The sequence below is a fragment of the Toxotes jaculatrix genome, chromosome 9 (genome assembly GCF_017976425.1).
Source record: "Toxotes jaculatrix isolate fToxJac2 chromosome 9, fToxJac2.pri, whole genome shotgun sequence".
Classification (NCBI taxonomy): Eukaryota; Metazoa; Chordata; class Actinopteri; family Toxotidae; genus Toxotes; species Toxotes jaculatrix.
In genome coordinates, this window is record NC_054402.1 from 2,234,871 (window position 1) to 2,250,358 (window position 15,488).

General features: G+C 45.5%; 1 protein-coding gene across 7 annotated transcripts in view; it reads right to left on the reverse strand.

Annotated features, from left to right (window-relative positions):
• plekhg2 (pleckstrin homology domain containing, family G (with RhoGef domain) member 2) overlaps nt 1-15,488 on the reverse strand; it is a 75,025-nt gene that overhangs the window by 5,430 nt on the left and 54,107 nt on the right. For 5 of the 7 annotated variants that reach the window (XM_041047149.1, XM_041047148.1, XM_041047146.1 and 2 more), the window contains 8 exons: nt 14,870-15,013; nt 14,558-14,686; nt 12,330-14,358; nt 11,682-12,207; nt 10,341-11,165; nt 3,502-9,113; nt 3,262-3,370; nt 676-1,575 (listed from right to left, as the gene is read on the reverse strand). In XM_041047149.1, the coding sequence (XP_040903083.1) occupies nt 6,452-9,113; nt 10,341-11,165; nt 11,682-12,207; nt 12,330-14,358; nt 14,558-14,686; nt 14,870-15,013 (6,315 nt within the window). In that variant the 3' untranslated portion in view covers nt 676-1,575; nt 3,262-3,370; nt 3,502-6,451. Of the gene's footprint in view, nt 1-675; nt 1,576-1,882; nt 1,988-3,261; nt 9,114-10,340; nt 11,166-11,681; nt 12,208-12,329; nt 14,359-14,557; nt 14,687-14,869; nt 15,014-15,488 lie in introns of all 7 variants that reach the window. The other 2 variants (XM_041047150.1, XM_041047147.1) reach the window with 2 other exon arrangements.

The following is a 15,488-nucleotide window of genomic DNA, read 5'->3' on the forward strand; positions in this document are numbered from 1 at the left end:
GACACATCGGCCGTCCTGCACTCATCAGCTACCTCGGTCTCAAGGGCTTATCACCCAAGGAGGCCCGTGGCCTGATTCGACCTGATGTGGCCCCTCAGACTACGACCTCTTCCTCAAGATGAAGAAGGAGCTCAGTGGTCTGGATTTTGAGTGATGATGACGTCTTCGCTGCTGCTCCCTGAGAAGGAACCCGAATGCTCCATGACCTCCATGACCACTGTGTGAATGTAGGAAGGGACTGTGCCAGGTTTTCTAAGACTGACACCTCCTGCCTCAGGCAACAAACTCATCAATCAGCCCCACGGAAATTAATGTTTCGCCTTTCAAGTGGATTTGCCCCACAGCCTGAACTTGTTGTTGCAACCAATTCATATGAGTCATCTCTGATAAAGATAACATTCATCAGTCATGACTGTGGGATCATTAGTGCATCTTTTTAGGACACATCCCCACTGAGAGGTACAGAAGGAGCCTGGAGTCACTTTAGACTGAAACCTGAAAAGAAATTTCTGTTTTCAAAAAAACTCTCACTGGCATTTAAAAAACTAACCCTAACCCTTTGCTTATTGCTCATGTGTTTTAATCTAAAACATCTTTCACCCCAAAAATCCAGTAAGACTCAACATTAAATATAATATACAAAACCTGCAGAGTGAAAAAAAATGAAACTCATACCAAGGTGGGGGCGTCCATCATGAGGATGTTGACCCTTTTGATGATGTCCTGAGTGCAGTGTCCGGCGGCTGGTAGGGGTTTGGCCCTGAGCAGACAGACGAAACACAGAAACACATGCACGAGAGCTGGCCTCCCTCTCAGCATGGCAGGGGCAGCAACAGCATCATCTGTGTCACATTATGTCTCTCACTGTGAGACATGTGCAAATAAACTGCTTTGATTTCCAAGATTCGGTCTCCAAGTTCAAATCTCTTACAGCTGAGAGGTTTTGTAAAAACAGAAATCCATGTTAGATGTTCCACTGGCAGATGCTGTCACCAGCGTGCCCTCAAGGAACAAGCAAATCTTCCCGGAAACCTTCAGGGGATCCTCCTGTTTGAATCCCAGACGAGCTGAGAAAACCTGCACCTCTTCAGCCTCCAGTGACTGCTGAGGTCGACTCGGGCAGGGCACTAGCTTTGAGACTGTGCCTGAAGGTTGTAAAGTAGCTGGAGAGCAGAGAACAGAAACCTTTTCTCAAGAAAGTAAAGATTTAGAGTTTTGACATGAAAAGCACCGTTTGAGTTGACTTTGAAAAGTATTGCTCTGAGAAGGGTGATACGCCTCAAAGCTACAACTGGGTTTACAATCCTTGGTCCAATGCAGGACCAGAGATGGAAAAAAAAAAGGACTCCCCACCCCAAAAAAAAAAAGAAAAAAAAAGAAAAGAAACTAAACAAACATGGAGCCAAATTAGAAAAATGGCTGAAATCTGAACAGCATCCAACACCAAATTCCATAAAAGAAACGACAGCTTATTTCGGTGTCTCAACGAGAGAGTTTTTGCTCCAGTTCACTTTCTTGACTTTGAATTTCAGGAGAAAAATGTCCCAGTGCAGATCCGTGCCGTAAATTCCAGAACTGTGGAAAAAGAAGAAAAAGAAAAACGTTTTCCTCTGATAGTAGCTGATATAATCTCCACGTGGCTAAAGGACAGTCTGGTCTCAGACTGTGGAACGGAGGGAAGGATGGATGGATGGACAGATGGATAGCATGGAGGTAAGCTTTCGCCTCAGGGCTTCCCCCAGCCTTACCCTCTTTCTCCTTTCTGTCTCCCCTCTGTCACTTTCCTTTTTCTTGCCCTGCTGTTCTCTCTTTTTCCTTTCTCACTCCTCCCATTCCTCCTCCTCCTCCAGCTTCAAGGATTACACTCTCTTTCAGTTCCCACCTCTTTCCTCAGCCTGTTGTCTGAGAGGATAGACTCCTCTCTTCCTCCACACCTCTCCAGATTCTCTCTCCTTTTCTTTGGATGAACAGTTTCCTTGCCAAAGCCCTGCAGGGGGTGAAACCTCCATGAGTCACTAAGACATGTTTGTGATTTTACATGCTTGACTACTACTGTCATGATGGGTAATCACAGAAAACCCACAATTTTTTTCTGTTTCAAAGCAACTATTTAGAAGCTCAATATGCTGGAATGAATGGAGAACACATGGGTGGAAGTCTAAACAATGGATTATACTGCAGACATGCTTTGAGTCGTTTAGTGGACCAGAGTGGAGAATCCAGTGAAGAGGGAAGGCTGGCTGGAGCTGAGCAGCAGGCAGGAAGGCGAGAGGGTATGATCGTGAAGCACAGGAGAAAGAGAAATGTGTTCAAATGATGAAATGCTGAGATGAAACGATGAGATAATGAGGAGAAGGTGTGCAGTGGAGCAGGTAAGGTGAGAGCGAGAAAGAGACAACACATAAGTTCAACTAAACTTCTAAACCTTGACGTCGCCCTGTGAGAAAAAGACGCAGGATCATTGGTGGAACATTTGCCAGCTGCCAGTGAGTTTGTAAAGAAGCTTCTGGATCCATCGTCCTCCTGCTTCACGGGAAATGGCACACTTTATTTCAGTTCGGTCCGTATGTCGATGGTAAAGTTTATATAGCTTAAGGGTACTTAGACTTAGATAAACTTTGTTGAGCCACAGGGGAAATTGCTTAATCTCAGCTGCTGTATTCATGTTTATTTAGTTTACAGTGCTGCCAGCAGAGACATTTCTAAAGACATTTCCTCGCCATGATTTTTTAGTTTAAGGGTCAGCTCACCCAAATTGCCAACATCTGTCACATGTTCATACCGAACATTTTTGCAAACCATTCACCGTCAGTGCATTTTATTCGCTGTTTGCAACCAAATACATTCTTCGGTGATCCTCTGTCATTTCATCCTTAAAACCATTTCCTCATTCTACTGATTAAGAGAAAAGCATAGCTCAAGTGGTAAACACTGTGCCTGGTAACCACTGTTATTCTGAACATGCAAGTACCAACGTGTCTAAGTACAGCCTCACAGAGCTGTTGGTCTTTTTGTTACACCACAGCTAATTGCTTTCATGAACTTGTTGTGGTCACATTTTCAACTTTTTTCTCCTGTTTTTTTTTTCACAATAATCCTTTAAGAATGTCCCCTCTCATCTTAATGTATAATGCACCTTTTTCCGTGGGCATGTCTGCTAATACTAAATCCCTATATTTTATGAGGCACTCACTCACTCACTGCTGAAAACAGCTGGAGTTCTAATCAAACCTGAGAAATACAGATGAGTAAAGCTCTTACCCAGAGAAAGCTCCGGCAGGGAGGACAGGTCAACCGCGAGCTGTCAGTGGAAGGAATAAAGGCAGGTGAAAGCTAGGATCCAAACCAACATGTCGAGCGTAAACCAAAACTGAAACACACATATCACAAAGATCAAATACTTGCCAAGCACACTGATAAGCTAATGATACACAGCAGCCAACTCTGATTTCAGAAAACAGAGAAGTGAAGCAAAGACATGAAACAAAGATGGTCACAGACCAAAATGTCAGCCTGTCAGGTTTCGCTGTTTTTCTCTCATCGGAGGCCGGTAGCTGTGCAAAATAAAGACAAAGCCACTGTGTGCTGCACAGATATGAGCATCTTGTGGCCTGTAGGTAACCCAGCCAGCAGGTTGCGAGTCATGGGTGGAGATGTGCAGAGAAAACGTCTGTGTCGCCTCAAAATGCTGTTTACAGAAAACAAGAAATGAAAAACATTTGTTCCTCAAATGTTTCTGATCCAGCTCTGTCGGCTGCAGTACAGAAGTTTACACGCTGTGCTGTGACAGTTCTCAGTGAATTAAAAGCAGGAGTCACTTTGGTTTGGTTTTACACCACACACCTTTATTTTTCATACCTCTCACTGATTGTATTAGGGTTACCGGATGAACATTCAGTTAACATTTCCCTTTTTCACCAGGTCCCAAAAACAGTCCTCTCCAATTACCTGTGCTCTGCAGAAACCTCACAGCTCATTAAAAGATTTTCATACTGAACCTCCACACGTTTCCTGACAGTGTGCTCTCTCAAATTTCACACCATTAGATTTGGCTTTTGTTTTTAATAGGAGGCTGTTGATAATAAAAATGCACCCAAATGAGGTTGTTTGTGAAGGCAGCTTATTACGACCTACTGTTTTATTGTTTAGTATGTCAGTAGTGGTCGTGCGTGACAGCAAGATGTTCAAGTGTAGTAATTATGACGGGAACAAAGAAGGAAGTCAGGTGACGTCGTCTGTGCAGGGAGGAGGTCGGAGCGGATGCACGGGTCAACAAAAACATTAGACTTTAACACTGATACCACCGTTCGCTTCGCCTTTCAAACCGATGTTCTTTTACACGTGATCATTCTGTTACCTTCACCGTATGTTTATTACCGAAACTGTCACGACACGGTCCTCTAACCTTAACACAGAACTTGCTTTGACCTAAACCACGATCCTTCCCTGACCAAACCTTCACCATGGCATTGTCACAACATTAAAGGGTGATTTATTTTCAAAAGTGTTTTTTAACAGCTTCTTTAAAAGAGGAAACTGTTAATGAATTCAAAAAATAGGAGAAAATTAAAAATTCTGGCTTTTTAGCTCCACACAATTTTAACTTTTTTAAATACAGATTAACATCTAATATCAGCAACCTATTTCTGTTTTCAAGTCAACAAGCATTTTCTCATCTCAAGAGGAACTGTAAATACTTTGTTTTGAGTGGGGGGTGGAGGATGATCTGCCTCTATAAAACCTCCTGGAAAAAAACAAACACAATGGGCTTTTACAATGACATGTATGAACTTCATGACAGAGACTTTGTCATGAAGTTCATACATTGCAACGCGTTGAATGTTGAAATGTATGAACTTCATAACAGAGACAAGACTGTCTCTGTTATGAAGTTCATACATTTCAACACGTCATGACAGAGACAAGACATTTCTGTGTGTTTCCAAAAACTGAAGAGAAAACTTTCATGTCTTTCGTAACTCAAAAACCTGAGTCCGTTTCGACACGACGAATCACCAGTGTTGATTCTACCTTCATGGAGGATTTTCCACCTGGGTGAATTTCTATTACAGCTTTTGAAAGGCAGGTGAAACTCAAGATACAAGGTTTCTGAGGAACACTGACAAGAGGAGAAAGAATAAAGTCAATGAACCGTCTGAGTACATCAATATGGGAACGAACAGCATTAAAAACACAGATATTGGCTTGGTCTGAAGTTCAAGGAGAACTTGCCAGACACGTCATTTGAAACACACACACACACACACACACACACACACACACTCACAAACACACACACACACTCACAAACACACACATACACTCAAAGCATGCACCCAGGAGCTGAGACACTGTGCAAAATGTCATTTTAAGGATATTAAGTGCCAAAGAGAGTAAGACTAACTTCATAAATAAACAATAAAATAAAAAGAATAATAAAAATGGTTAAAAATACAGATTAATAATAACCACACTTAAACACTGACCTCTGAAAGCCAGACACTGATGTTTGTTCAACAAAATATTAAAAAATATTTATCAGAAAAACAAATGAACAAACAATAATAATACATTACGTGACTAGGATTACATACAGCACTAGTTGGACACTGGACCTTCGACGTGTCTGTTTGGAGTAATTGAAAAATGGATCTGCTCCATCTCATTAAATGCTAATGTTACTGATTTGACTGCAAAATGTCTCAAATGAATGTGTGAAAATTCATCACATTCTCAAAAAGAATCCAGAGCTGTGTCCAATAAACACACTTCAGACTGGTTGAACTGTACGACCAGTAATCCAATCCAGACTGCCACATCCACAAATTCATCAAACCCAGCCGCGGACATTCAGGGTTTTTCGGGCGCATCCAATAGGATCATTTACACTGATGGTGACTATGCCTTTACTCTTCACAATATTAGAATCTTTAAAGCAATTCCACTGGCTTCCATTCAAAGTCAGTAGCCCAGATAACAAAACACAGACCGTGTGCAGGTAGAATTTCCATCATTCTTGGGAGATCATCTGATTCATGTTCAGGCATGAAGCTTTTCCAGAAGCCGCCAAGATTTAATGAGTAGTCAGCATAATGTCTGACCTCAAATGCATCCCTTCACTCTGCGTTTTAAAATCAGTGTCACACTGGGTTGCACAACAATCAGATGTGAACTTATTCCAAGGTCAAAGTGCCCCATGCTGTGCCTGAAGTTTTTTGTTTTTTTTTTTTTGCTAAAGCAGAGGGGCTTTAGTTAAAGTCCAGGAAGGTCTGGACCACTGGCTATAATGCAGCAGTTACCCAACAACGTCTGATGCTTACTTTGCTACATTACGGTGAGGGACAAATTCACAGTTGCACGTCTTTTCTAATGCCTTTTTCATTTTCATCACCGTGTCTTTTAGCCCCTCTTGTTTTCTAAAGCCATGAAAAAAAAGAGTTCTCTCTTTCTTTCAAAGCCTGTTACAGTTCTGAGGAAGAGGGGAGGGAAGGTGTGACAGTCCATTGATGCTTACTCTCCTCGCCATCTGCCCCTGTCCTGGCCCTCCAGTTCCAGCTCCAGCTCCACCTTGAAGGGTTTGTGTCAGGCTCACTTGGGCAGTGCTGAAGGAAGTTATTCGGCCACTTCCAGCAATCTGGAGGTTGACTGTGGTGGCATAACTGGTCTTCTGGTTCCCAGGTTTGGTAGGAGAGGAATGGGCAAAATGTAGCGGCGATGAGCTTGAGGGCAAAGGAGAGTGGACTGAAGGTACAGGAGGTGTTTTGGTGGCAATTTGGACCTGAGCTTGTGGTTTGACCTCGGATGGGTAGTTTTGGTGCTGACAGGGGGCAGGTGGGGGGGAGGTCATTCCCGAGGAGGACAGCGCTTGTTCACGGAAAGGCTGGGCGACATAGGCGCAGATGAGCTGGCTACGACAGTGACCCTCTTCGAGCTCTGGGTCTCCCCATTCTGTCTGGCTGTCTGATGGATCCGGAGAGGAGAGCAAGGAATGAGAAAGCGTGGAGAGAGGAGAAGGAGAGGAGGCAATGACAGTGGAAGTAGCGCTTGTATCAAGGCTTTCAGCTTCATTATATCTGTTTGAAAGCTCTCGTACATCTGGCCAGGGAACACTGGTGAAATGCTGCCCACCAAGGGTGCCCTTCCCTGGGGTAAGCCTGTTAGGTGAGAGCGGGGACTGAAGACCAGCTCGGGGGCTGAGGCAGGACGGTGAGCTGCTGTATGAGGACCATCCACTCCTTGGACTGGTTGGACACGACTCCTGCTGGTCAAATGACCCTCGAGCACTTCCACTGAAACCAAGGGACCTTCGGCTGCTCTCTGCCCAGGAGCAGCGCAGTCCACTAGAACTCCGGGCTGGGCTAGGGGGCCTTTCTGCAAAGTTGGAGGAGAAAGACCTACGGAGTGTTTGGGAGGTTATTTGGGCCGCAGGAGGACAAGATCCAGAAAGGGAGGAGGCTCTTGTACTGTGCAGTGGGACCGAAGAAGAGGACGAAGTGGGAAACGAGGCATTCTCTGATCTTGATGAGCCTAAGGAGGAAGAAAAGGGAGACGAAGGAGAAGAGGAAGCAAATCTGGGGTTTCTAGGTTGAGGCGCTGCAACATTATTTGTCCAAACATTCACTGACACTCCAATGGGAGGTGGGGAGAGTATACGAGGGCTCAGACATGAGGATGACTGAATAAATGCTGAACTTGCTGAGGAGGCCCTGGGTAGCTCTAAAGTGAGGCCTAATGGATTATGGGAACTTGCAGCTACTGCACGTGTGCTCCGGGGGTGGGGAGGTTTGTTCGCCATGGGGGAGGAGTAATTATGTTGAGGAGGTGGGGAGCAGAGGCGAGTAAACGAAGCAGGGGTTGGCGAAGGAGATGGGGACTGAACTCGTGAGCTGGGTTCAGATGCAGAAAAAGGCCGAGCTACACGGTTGTGTGACCCCAACCAGAGAGGATCATGGGCCTGTTGCACTACTGTGGCATTAGTGCTACCATTAGCTAATGTTGTCTTCAGTGGACTTCCTGACCAAGCCCCATTAGTGACAGCACCATTAATGCTATAACTGCTGGTATTTCTTACATTGCTGATTGCTGTGGCTAAACCAGCTAAGCTAACGTTGTTATTGCTGTTGTTTGCATTCTGCAGTGAATCAGTTTTGGAGTGAAGGAATGAAGGACGGGAGGAAGCAGAAGAAGAAGAGTGGGCAGGCTGATGATGGGTCTGACTCATAGATGGAGAAGGTGAGCGGTGCAAAAAAGAGGGAGGAGGCGACTGAACGGGGGCTGGAGAAGGACAAGAGGACTGGAGAGAGCACGGTGGACACCTTTGTTGTTGGTACCCATCTTTAGTGTGCCCTGGCTGTACATAAGAAGGTGTACTGGAACTTTGCTGACTTGGAAGGAGTTTAGGAGAAGGGGAACGCCGTCGCAGATGAGACGAGGGTAAGGAAGGAACAGAGGCGGTGCTTTGATTTACCAAGTTTATGGGTGGCGCCTGTTGCCGGGCAGCATTCTTTTTTGCCAAACTCTGACTGATAGACTGGCTGATACAGGAGGCAGCTAAGGATCTGGTAAATGCAGAGGAAGAAGCAATGGGGGAGGAGCGGAGGGAAGAGGGTGGTGTTGGGGAGGAAGGAAGACCTGCTCTTGCTGATGAAGGTGTCCCTGAAGAAGAAGAGGAGGGGGTGAAAGCAGTGGAAGGTGTAGGAGAGGAGGCAGGGGGGGCTCTCATGGAGGAAACCTTGCCAGAAGGGGGAGTAGGGGATAAACAGGAAAGAGCACTGGAGATAATGTTTTCAACAGATCCAGGGGTAGGAGAAGATGCTGGAACAACCCTGAATGGTGAGGAGCAAGGAGGTGCTCTGACAGAGGAGGGGGAAGGCAGGAGGGGAGAGGAGGTGGGGGCTCTAACAGGAGAAGGGGAGCGGTGTCTGAGGCTGGGTCTGAAGGCTGAGGGGGCTGAGGTGAGTTCTGTGTCCTGGCTTTGGGTGGAACTCGCTGGGTTGGGTTGCTGCACCAGGTTGGCTGTTCCCACGGAGGGTGTGGAAGGTGGACAGCTGTCTGAAGGAAGGCTGAAGACGGGCAGGCTGCTGGGGGATCCTGAGTCCTGCTGGTCTGGTTCCCTGGATTTGACAGAGAAGCACAGATCAAAATGAGCCATACATTTGGGTCAGAGCTTACAGCTCATGCAAGCTTCAGACTTATCGAAATTTGGCAACGGTGGCTTACTTTGACTGATGTTTTTTAATAATGAAATGACAAGGACCGAAAAATCACAAATGAACTCACGAGATGAATTTTATTGTAGTAACATCTGGCTATCATCTGGACATATGTTGTGATATATAGAGAAATTTCATAAGGTAAATATGGTAGGGGAATTATTGCATTGCTCTGCACCAGGTGCACTACACAGCACATTTAAAATTTACCACACTGAAAACAGAAAGTCCCCTTTTATTATTATTGTCTCCTCTGAGCCCATGTGAGCAAAAACAGGTCATGGCTCATCAGGGGAAAGGACATGAGTAAGACATTCTGATGTACTGTTGTTATTACTTCATAACTCTATACCCCGATGATTCTTGGATTTGCATTTTGACTTGCATACTTGATTTTACGTAGCCTTGTCATCAGTGCATTTTTAAAGACGTAACTGCGACACATAACATTCCTGTGCTTGTGTTTTCTTCTCGCCAATTTTCCAGTACCTTCAGAAAAGTGTAAACTGGCTTTTTGCCCACACATGTGCAAACAGTTGAGGTGCAACTAAGACACAGCCGAGTGATATGGCTGATGGCAAATTTCCCTCTGGCAAGAAGCCAAGGTGGCATTCCATGATAGTGTGCTAGTTCAATCTCGTTCCAGCAAAGTGCTTACAGTACAGAGGAGCCCTTAGGCCCATGCATCAAAGAGCAGTTGGCCTGGCTTAACCTTTTGGTTTTCTTGATTACACGGTCATAGGTTTCTACTTTTGCTGTTTCATAAAATGAACAACCAAAGACATAAAAGGGGGAAAATGTGAGGACAGAAAGGCAAATCAGCTCAGCTGTTTATTTTAAACTCAAATCAAAGTGATTATGAGGATTTTAAAAGTCTTATTGTGTTATATGTGATCCTAAAATTAAAAAATATTTCTGGGCTGAGTTGATTTGAGGTCAGGACAGGGTTGGCTTTTAGGATTATGCTGAGATCAGGGGTAGGTTAGTATCAGGTTTTTATGGACTGAGGATTTATGTAAATTACTGAGTCACATTGTTGAACATCTGATTGTAAAAAGCTGTGAAGAAGCTGTTGTGGGTAGACCACAAGTTATTTTTTCAAACATACCTGCACATATTCAGACATACCTATATTCATATGGAGTGGTGTTATTAACATTCCAGGTGTTAGACAGAGCCCGTTTACCCATAGTGGTGGGTAGGTCTGGTGGCCTCTGGCTGGTGAAAGTTGGTAGACAGTCCATAGGCTGCACAGATGGAGAGCGTGGTTGGGTGGGATTGGATTCTGAGTTTTGAACCGATGGCCTTGGACTTGGTGCTGCCCCTTCTCTTACTTTGTAATCCTCTGGGGATTCTATGATTGAACGACTGGAAACCTGAGACAGGTCAAAGGTTAAGTGCAAAGGTTGACTAAGGGATGGTGCAGCAACCAGTTCCCTTGAGGGTCCCTGGTAAGGCGTCTCTTCAGAAAAGATCACTGTTGAATCATGTAGAATCATCCTGGTTTGTGATGAAGAATTGAAATCATCCTTTGTCTCAGTTGAGAGCTCAACTTTCTTTGGCCCTCCAGAGGCCCACACTGTAGTGGAGCCTCCCTCCTCCTCCAGGTGGGCTTGCTCTCCTGGGTGAGGCACCGTGGAGCTGTGGTGTTGTGTGAGGGCCTGGTCCTGTGTCGATGCTGCAGTCAGTACCAGCTCTCCTAGGGATGCCTCTTCATCCATAATTTTTGTGCAAACCAAGTATTCAGGCTCTGCAGAAACACTCTGCACATTCTTGGTTAATGTATCCTTGTTGTCCGCATGTCCTATGGAAATTTTGTATTCTGGTTTATCTTGTATATCTTGTACAGGTGCTATATCCTGCTTAAATCTGTGTGCTGGCTGTGTAATGACGTTTACAGATGTCGAGTCTTCGCTGACTGAGTAAACAGGGTGTCCAGCACTCTGTTCTGACCTGCAGGAAAAACCAAGAAGAAAATAAGTGTCTTTAGTGTCAGTGTCTTTCGTAGAGACTAAAAAAGGCAATGACTAACATTCCAACCACCAAATAACTCAACACGATAACACACATGAAATCCTGCCAATGAAAACTAATTTCTCTCTCCATAATTACTCTTAGAATGGGAAACCTGCCAAATCCTGTCTAATCCTGTTTACATTTTCCCACAGAAATATAAGGTCCCTGTGGCCAGTTTCAGTAGAAACATTTTTTAAGAAGAGGTGTTTTGGAGGTGTATGTGCTCAGTAATACATTTATCATCCTTTTACAATTGGCAGTGGAGGTTGTTGCACTGTTTACAGTTACAAGCCAGAGTCAAATGATCATGGCACCTTTACAAGCCACTGCACCTTACATAATTTATCACCGTAACTCTCACTGCACCAGCTACTCCTGCTCCCTCCTGTGTTTCAGGCTCATCACCATGCTCTTGTCATTTACCACCCACATGTGTAGATATTATCCACTCACCCCTCTCTTTGGTCTGTCTCTTCAGTATCAGTATACACTTGTCTGCTTTGATTCAGGGCTTTGACTCTCCCTGCAGAAGAGGTAGAGCACAGGTCCCTGAACTCGGTGACTGTACAATCCAAGGTCAGGGATGAAGTCAAGGGACTGTTCGTGGCAGAGCAGCACAAACTGGAACTCTGATCTTCAGGTTGTGCACGTAGGTGATGCCTGGATGCCGCAGAGGCTTCGGGCCTGTCAGTGGAGTGGTGCCCAGGGCTGTCGCTGTTAGCCTGGACCTGACTGGATGATTGATCTCTCAGTGAAATGGCTGGATTTTCCCCAGGGATGGTGGAAGTCTGGGAGTTGTCACCTGATCTACCACACACACTGGAGTCTCTTTCTTTGGTTAAGGCGGAGATGAAGTCCCTGGGCCTGGAGAGGGTGAATTCATTTGTCTGGTGGTGACAGGCTGAGGTTAGCTGCTCTTTGACAAACACATGACCAAACAGCTGAGGCTCACAAGGGACAATCGCTGTCCTCTGAAGATCTACAAGACAAAAAAGACAGAAACAAATATTTCAGTGATGGATTATAACAGCCATGGCCGACTATTAAATATCAGAGAAACCCATAGTCATCTTAGAAAAAGTTTTATAAAGGCCAGCCTACCACTTGTCAGGCTCTCTGCTCTCTTTATCACCCTCTCCTCCTGGATAGTCTGGTCCTCGAGGATCATGGTCTGTGTCTGGTACTGGCTGTGAGTCTTGGTCTGGTTTTGGTAATGTGTTTGTGTCTGACTCCACATCTGGCTTTTAGTTTGGATCTGTGATTGCTGCCTAGTTTGTGTTGCGGTTTGGTTCTGAACTTTGGTCTCAGAGTGAGTTTGGGTTCCAGTTTTTGTTTCTGTGCAGGTATCCGTTTGATTGACTTCCATCTGGTGTTGTGTTTGAAGCCAGTTCTTAGTTTGGGTCTGTTTTTGAGTCTGTGATTGAACTTGTGTCTGGCTTTTTGTTTGGGTCTGAGCTGAGTGTCCAGACAGTCTGCCTGAGCCCCACGATTGGTTCCGTACAGAACTGACCCGTTTCTGATGCAGTGGGACCTTCATGGTGCTGGCTTTGGCGCTGTACATCCGGGCCAGTGTTTGGACCTTGCTCAGAATGCGCTCTGAATTTTCTATTAATACGGGGTCCACCACAGGGCTGGACTCAAATAATCCAATACCTGCTACATCTGACCCCATACCCTCAAACAAGGCCCGGTTAGCAGTGACAATCCTGGAGTGGCGGGACCATCGACCCACTTTTATCTGACTGGGAAGACCCTCAAGGTTCCCACTGGTCTTGACCAGGTCCCTGTGTTTGGGTGTAGTCCAAGTGGACTGAGTTTTTGTCTCAGTTTTTTGACATTGGTCTGTAGGTGGCACGGGTGTACAGGAATCTTTGTGGCTTCCCTTTGGTTCTGCTGGGTCTGCTCGGTTGGGTTCATGCCCATTCATGACAGCTTGGTTTCCAGCACAGGTTTTGGTTGTTTCATCTCTGCACGTGTAAGGTTTGGTTTTAGAGGGTCCCTCTCCTTGCAGTGAATTTCCATGTTGCTCCCCAGTAGCCGCGACACTTGTCTTTCCCTCCTGCCTTTCCTCCAATGGTCCTTTGCAGAGCTTTTCATTTTTGTCCTGTATCTCAGTCTCTTCTCCAAAGGACCTGTTTTGGTTTGACTGCAGATTCAGACCCACTTGGTTTGGGGTCTTCTTGTCCTGCATCATGGTAGAGGCTGGTGTGTCAGCTGGGCCTTCTGCATCAACATTCAGGGAGCTGATTGGTTTATCTGCCTGTTTATCATTCTCAGCATCTGCAGAGAGTGGAGCTGGGAAAGAGATGGGACCAGTGGGGGGACAGGGCTCAGTCTCTTGATCAGTCTCGATTACTTCAGTTGTTTCATACTTGGATTGTCCACTCTCTGTCTCCCCCTGGTGTCCACCAACATCAAAGCGTGATACAGACTCCTTCACCAAACCAGATGGGATTTGTGAGAAACTGCTCCGCCTTCTTGATGCCACTCCTTCTCCCTGTTCATCTTCCTCCTCTGCCTCGTCCTCTTCAGCTTCGGCTGCTGCCTCGTAGTAACTTCTGATCTTTTCGATGATCTTCTTGTCACGTTTGGTGAGGTGGCAGCCTCTTGTGGGAGGCTGGCGTCTCTGGGTGAGATGATGAGGGAGATCTGGTTTTGGGGAGGGAGTGGTGGCCTCAGTGCTCGTCTCTTCCCTGGTTAAGTGACAACTGCTGCTGTTTTCTCTCTCTTCCGCTGCTGAGATGGAGGGATGAAGATTAGATGTTGGAGCAGGGGTGATGCTCTCTCCCTCTCCTTCATCCATTGTTTTCTTCCTCTCTTTCTCTTTTTCTTCTCCTTCTCCTTGTATTTCTTCATCGGCTTCCACTCCCTTTTCCACTTGACTTGTTGCATCTGTAATTTCTTTGACCTCATTTGTTATTGTCTCCTTTTCAAATCCATTGTCCTCGCTAGGCCCGCCGCTCTGACTTTGGAGGATGCGGTTATCCTCCATCTCCTCACTTTCCTGCTCCTGTTGCATTGTGGGCCTTTGCTCTGGGCTGGAGGGGCAGGCGGCTGGGGGCAGTGGGCAGGTGAAGTTGGTCTGGTTAGTAGGAGACTGACTCTCTTTGGGCTGATCCAGGACCTGCTCCTGGGAAAAAAACAGTAAGACAGTGGTGGGTTAAATAGTAAAAGCAGTAAAAACTCATGTTGTTCAGCAGATTTTAGTGAAGTACAGGAGAGTGCATTACAATACACTGCAGTAAATTAAACAAACTGGTGAATCAGGTCCTAAGTTGCATCCTATCACATATCTATTATGTTATTGATAGGTTAAAGTGTATTCGAACCGTTGCGTCAGTATGAATGGAGGTGAGTCCCTCCCTAGCTCTGCTCTGGTTGATGAACTCCAGGATTTCTTCAGTGATGGACAGAGTGGGAGGAGGACTAAGGGGGGACAAGTCCTCTTCTTCCTCTTCCTGATCATTAGAACACATGAGAACAGATCAAATGGAACGCCATAGGCATTACAAAAGAAGGATGATTTAATATCTTTCAGGTCAAGTAAAAGTCAAGAAAATTAAGTTCGGGTCGACTAATGAAGAAGCACGTCGAATTTATGCTATTCTCGAGTCACGTCACATCACGTTACGGTAACACACCTCTTGGTTAGGTCGTAGCTGTGGCGTCAGGCCCAGTTCAGCCCGCTCAGCCTCCACTTCAATGACGGAGGATGCGAGCGTGCTGCTGCTGCCTGCTGAGCCCAGACTGTCTGCCTGGCACAGCTCACCCTCGCTGCCCGCCTGCTGCAAAACAAGGCCACACCACCCAGTCAGCTGCTGGCTGATGTTTATGCTTTAATATTTGTCCTCTCAACCCAGTCACTTTTCAATCGTGAACTCATGCTGTATCACCAGATTCTAACAAGACTTTACATTAACACCATCATAGAATTTCTGACCCCAAATCAGTGGAGCTTCATTTAGCAACTATACATTTTTAACCAAGTACATCAAATTAAAAATGTAAGATGTTCTCAAAAACAGCAATACATCTGGAAATGCACAGTAATGTTAGTGCAGAAATATGTAGTGGATTTATCGTGTTTACATCGTGACCTTATCGCTCCCCAGTAGCATACAGCGAGTTCAGCAGAGCAGGGATTGGGGAGTGAAAAGATTAACGTGTTTTTGGATCAGAAAAACAGAAAGTTATGTTTAATTCTGTTAATTAACTTAATCTGCTGTTGATATGAGTGAGGACTTAGGCCTCATTGTTTTA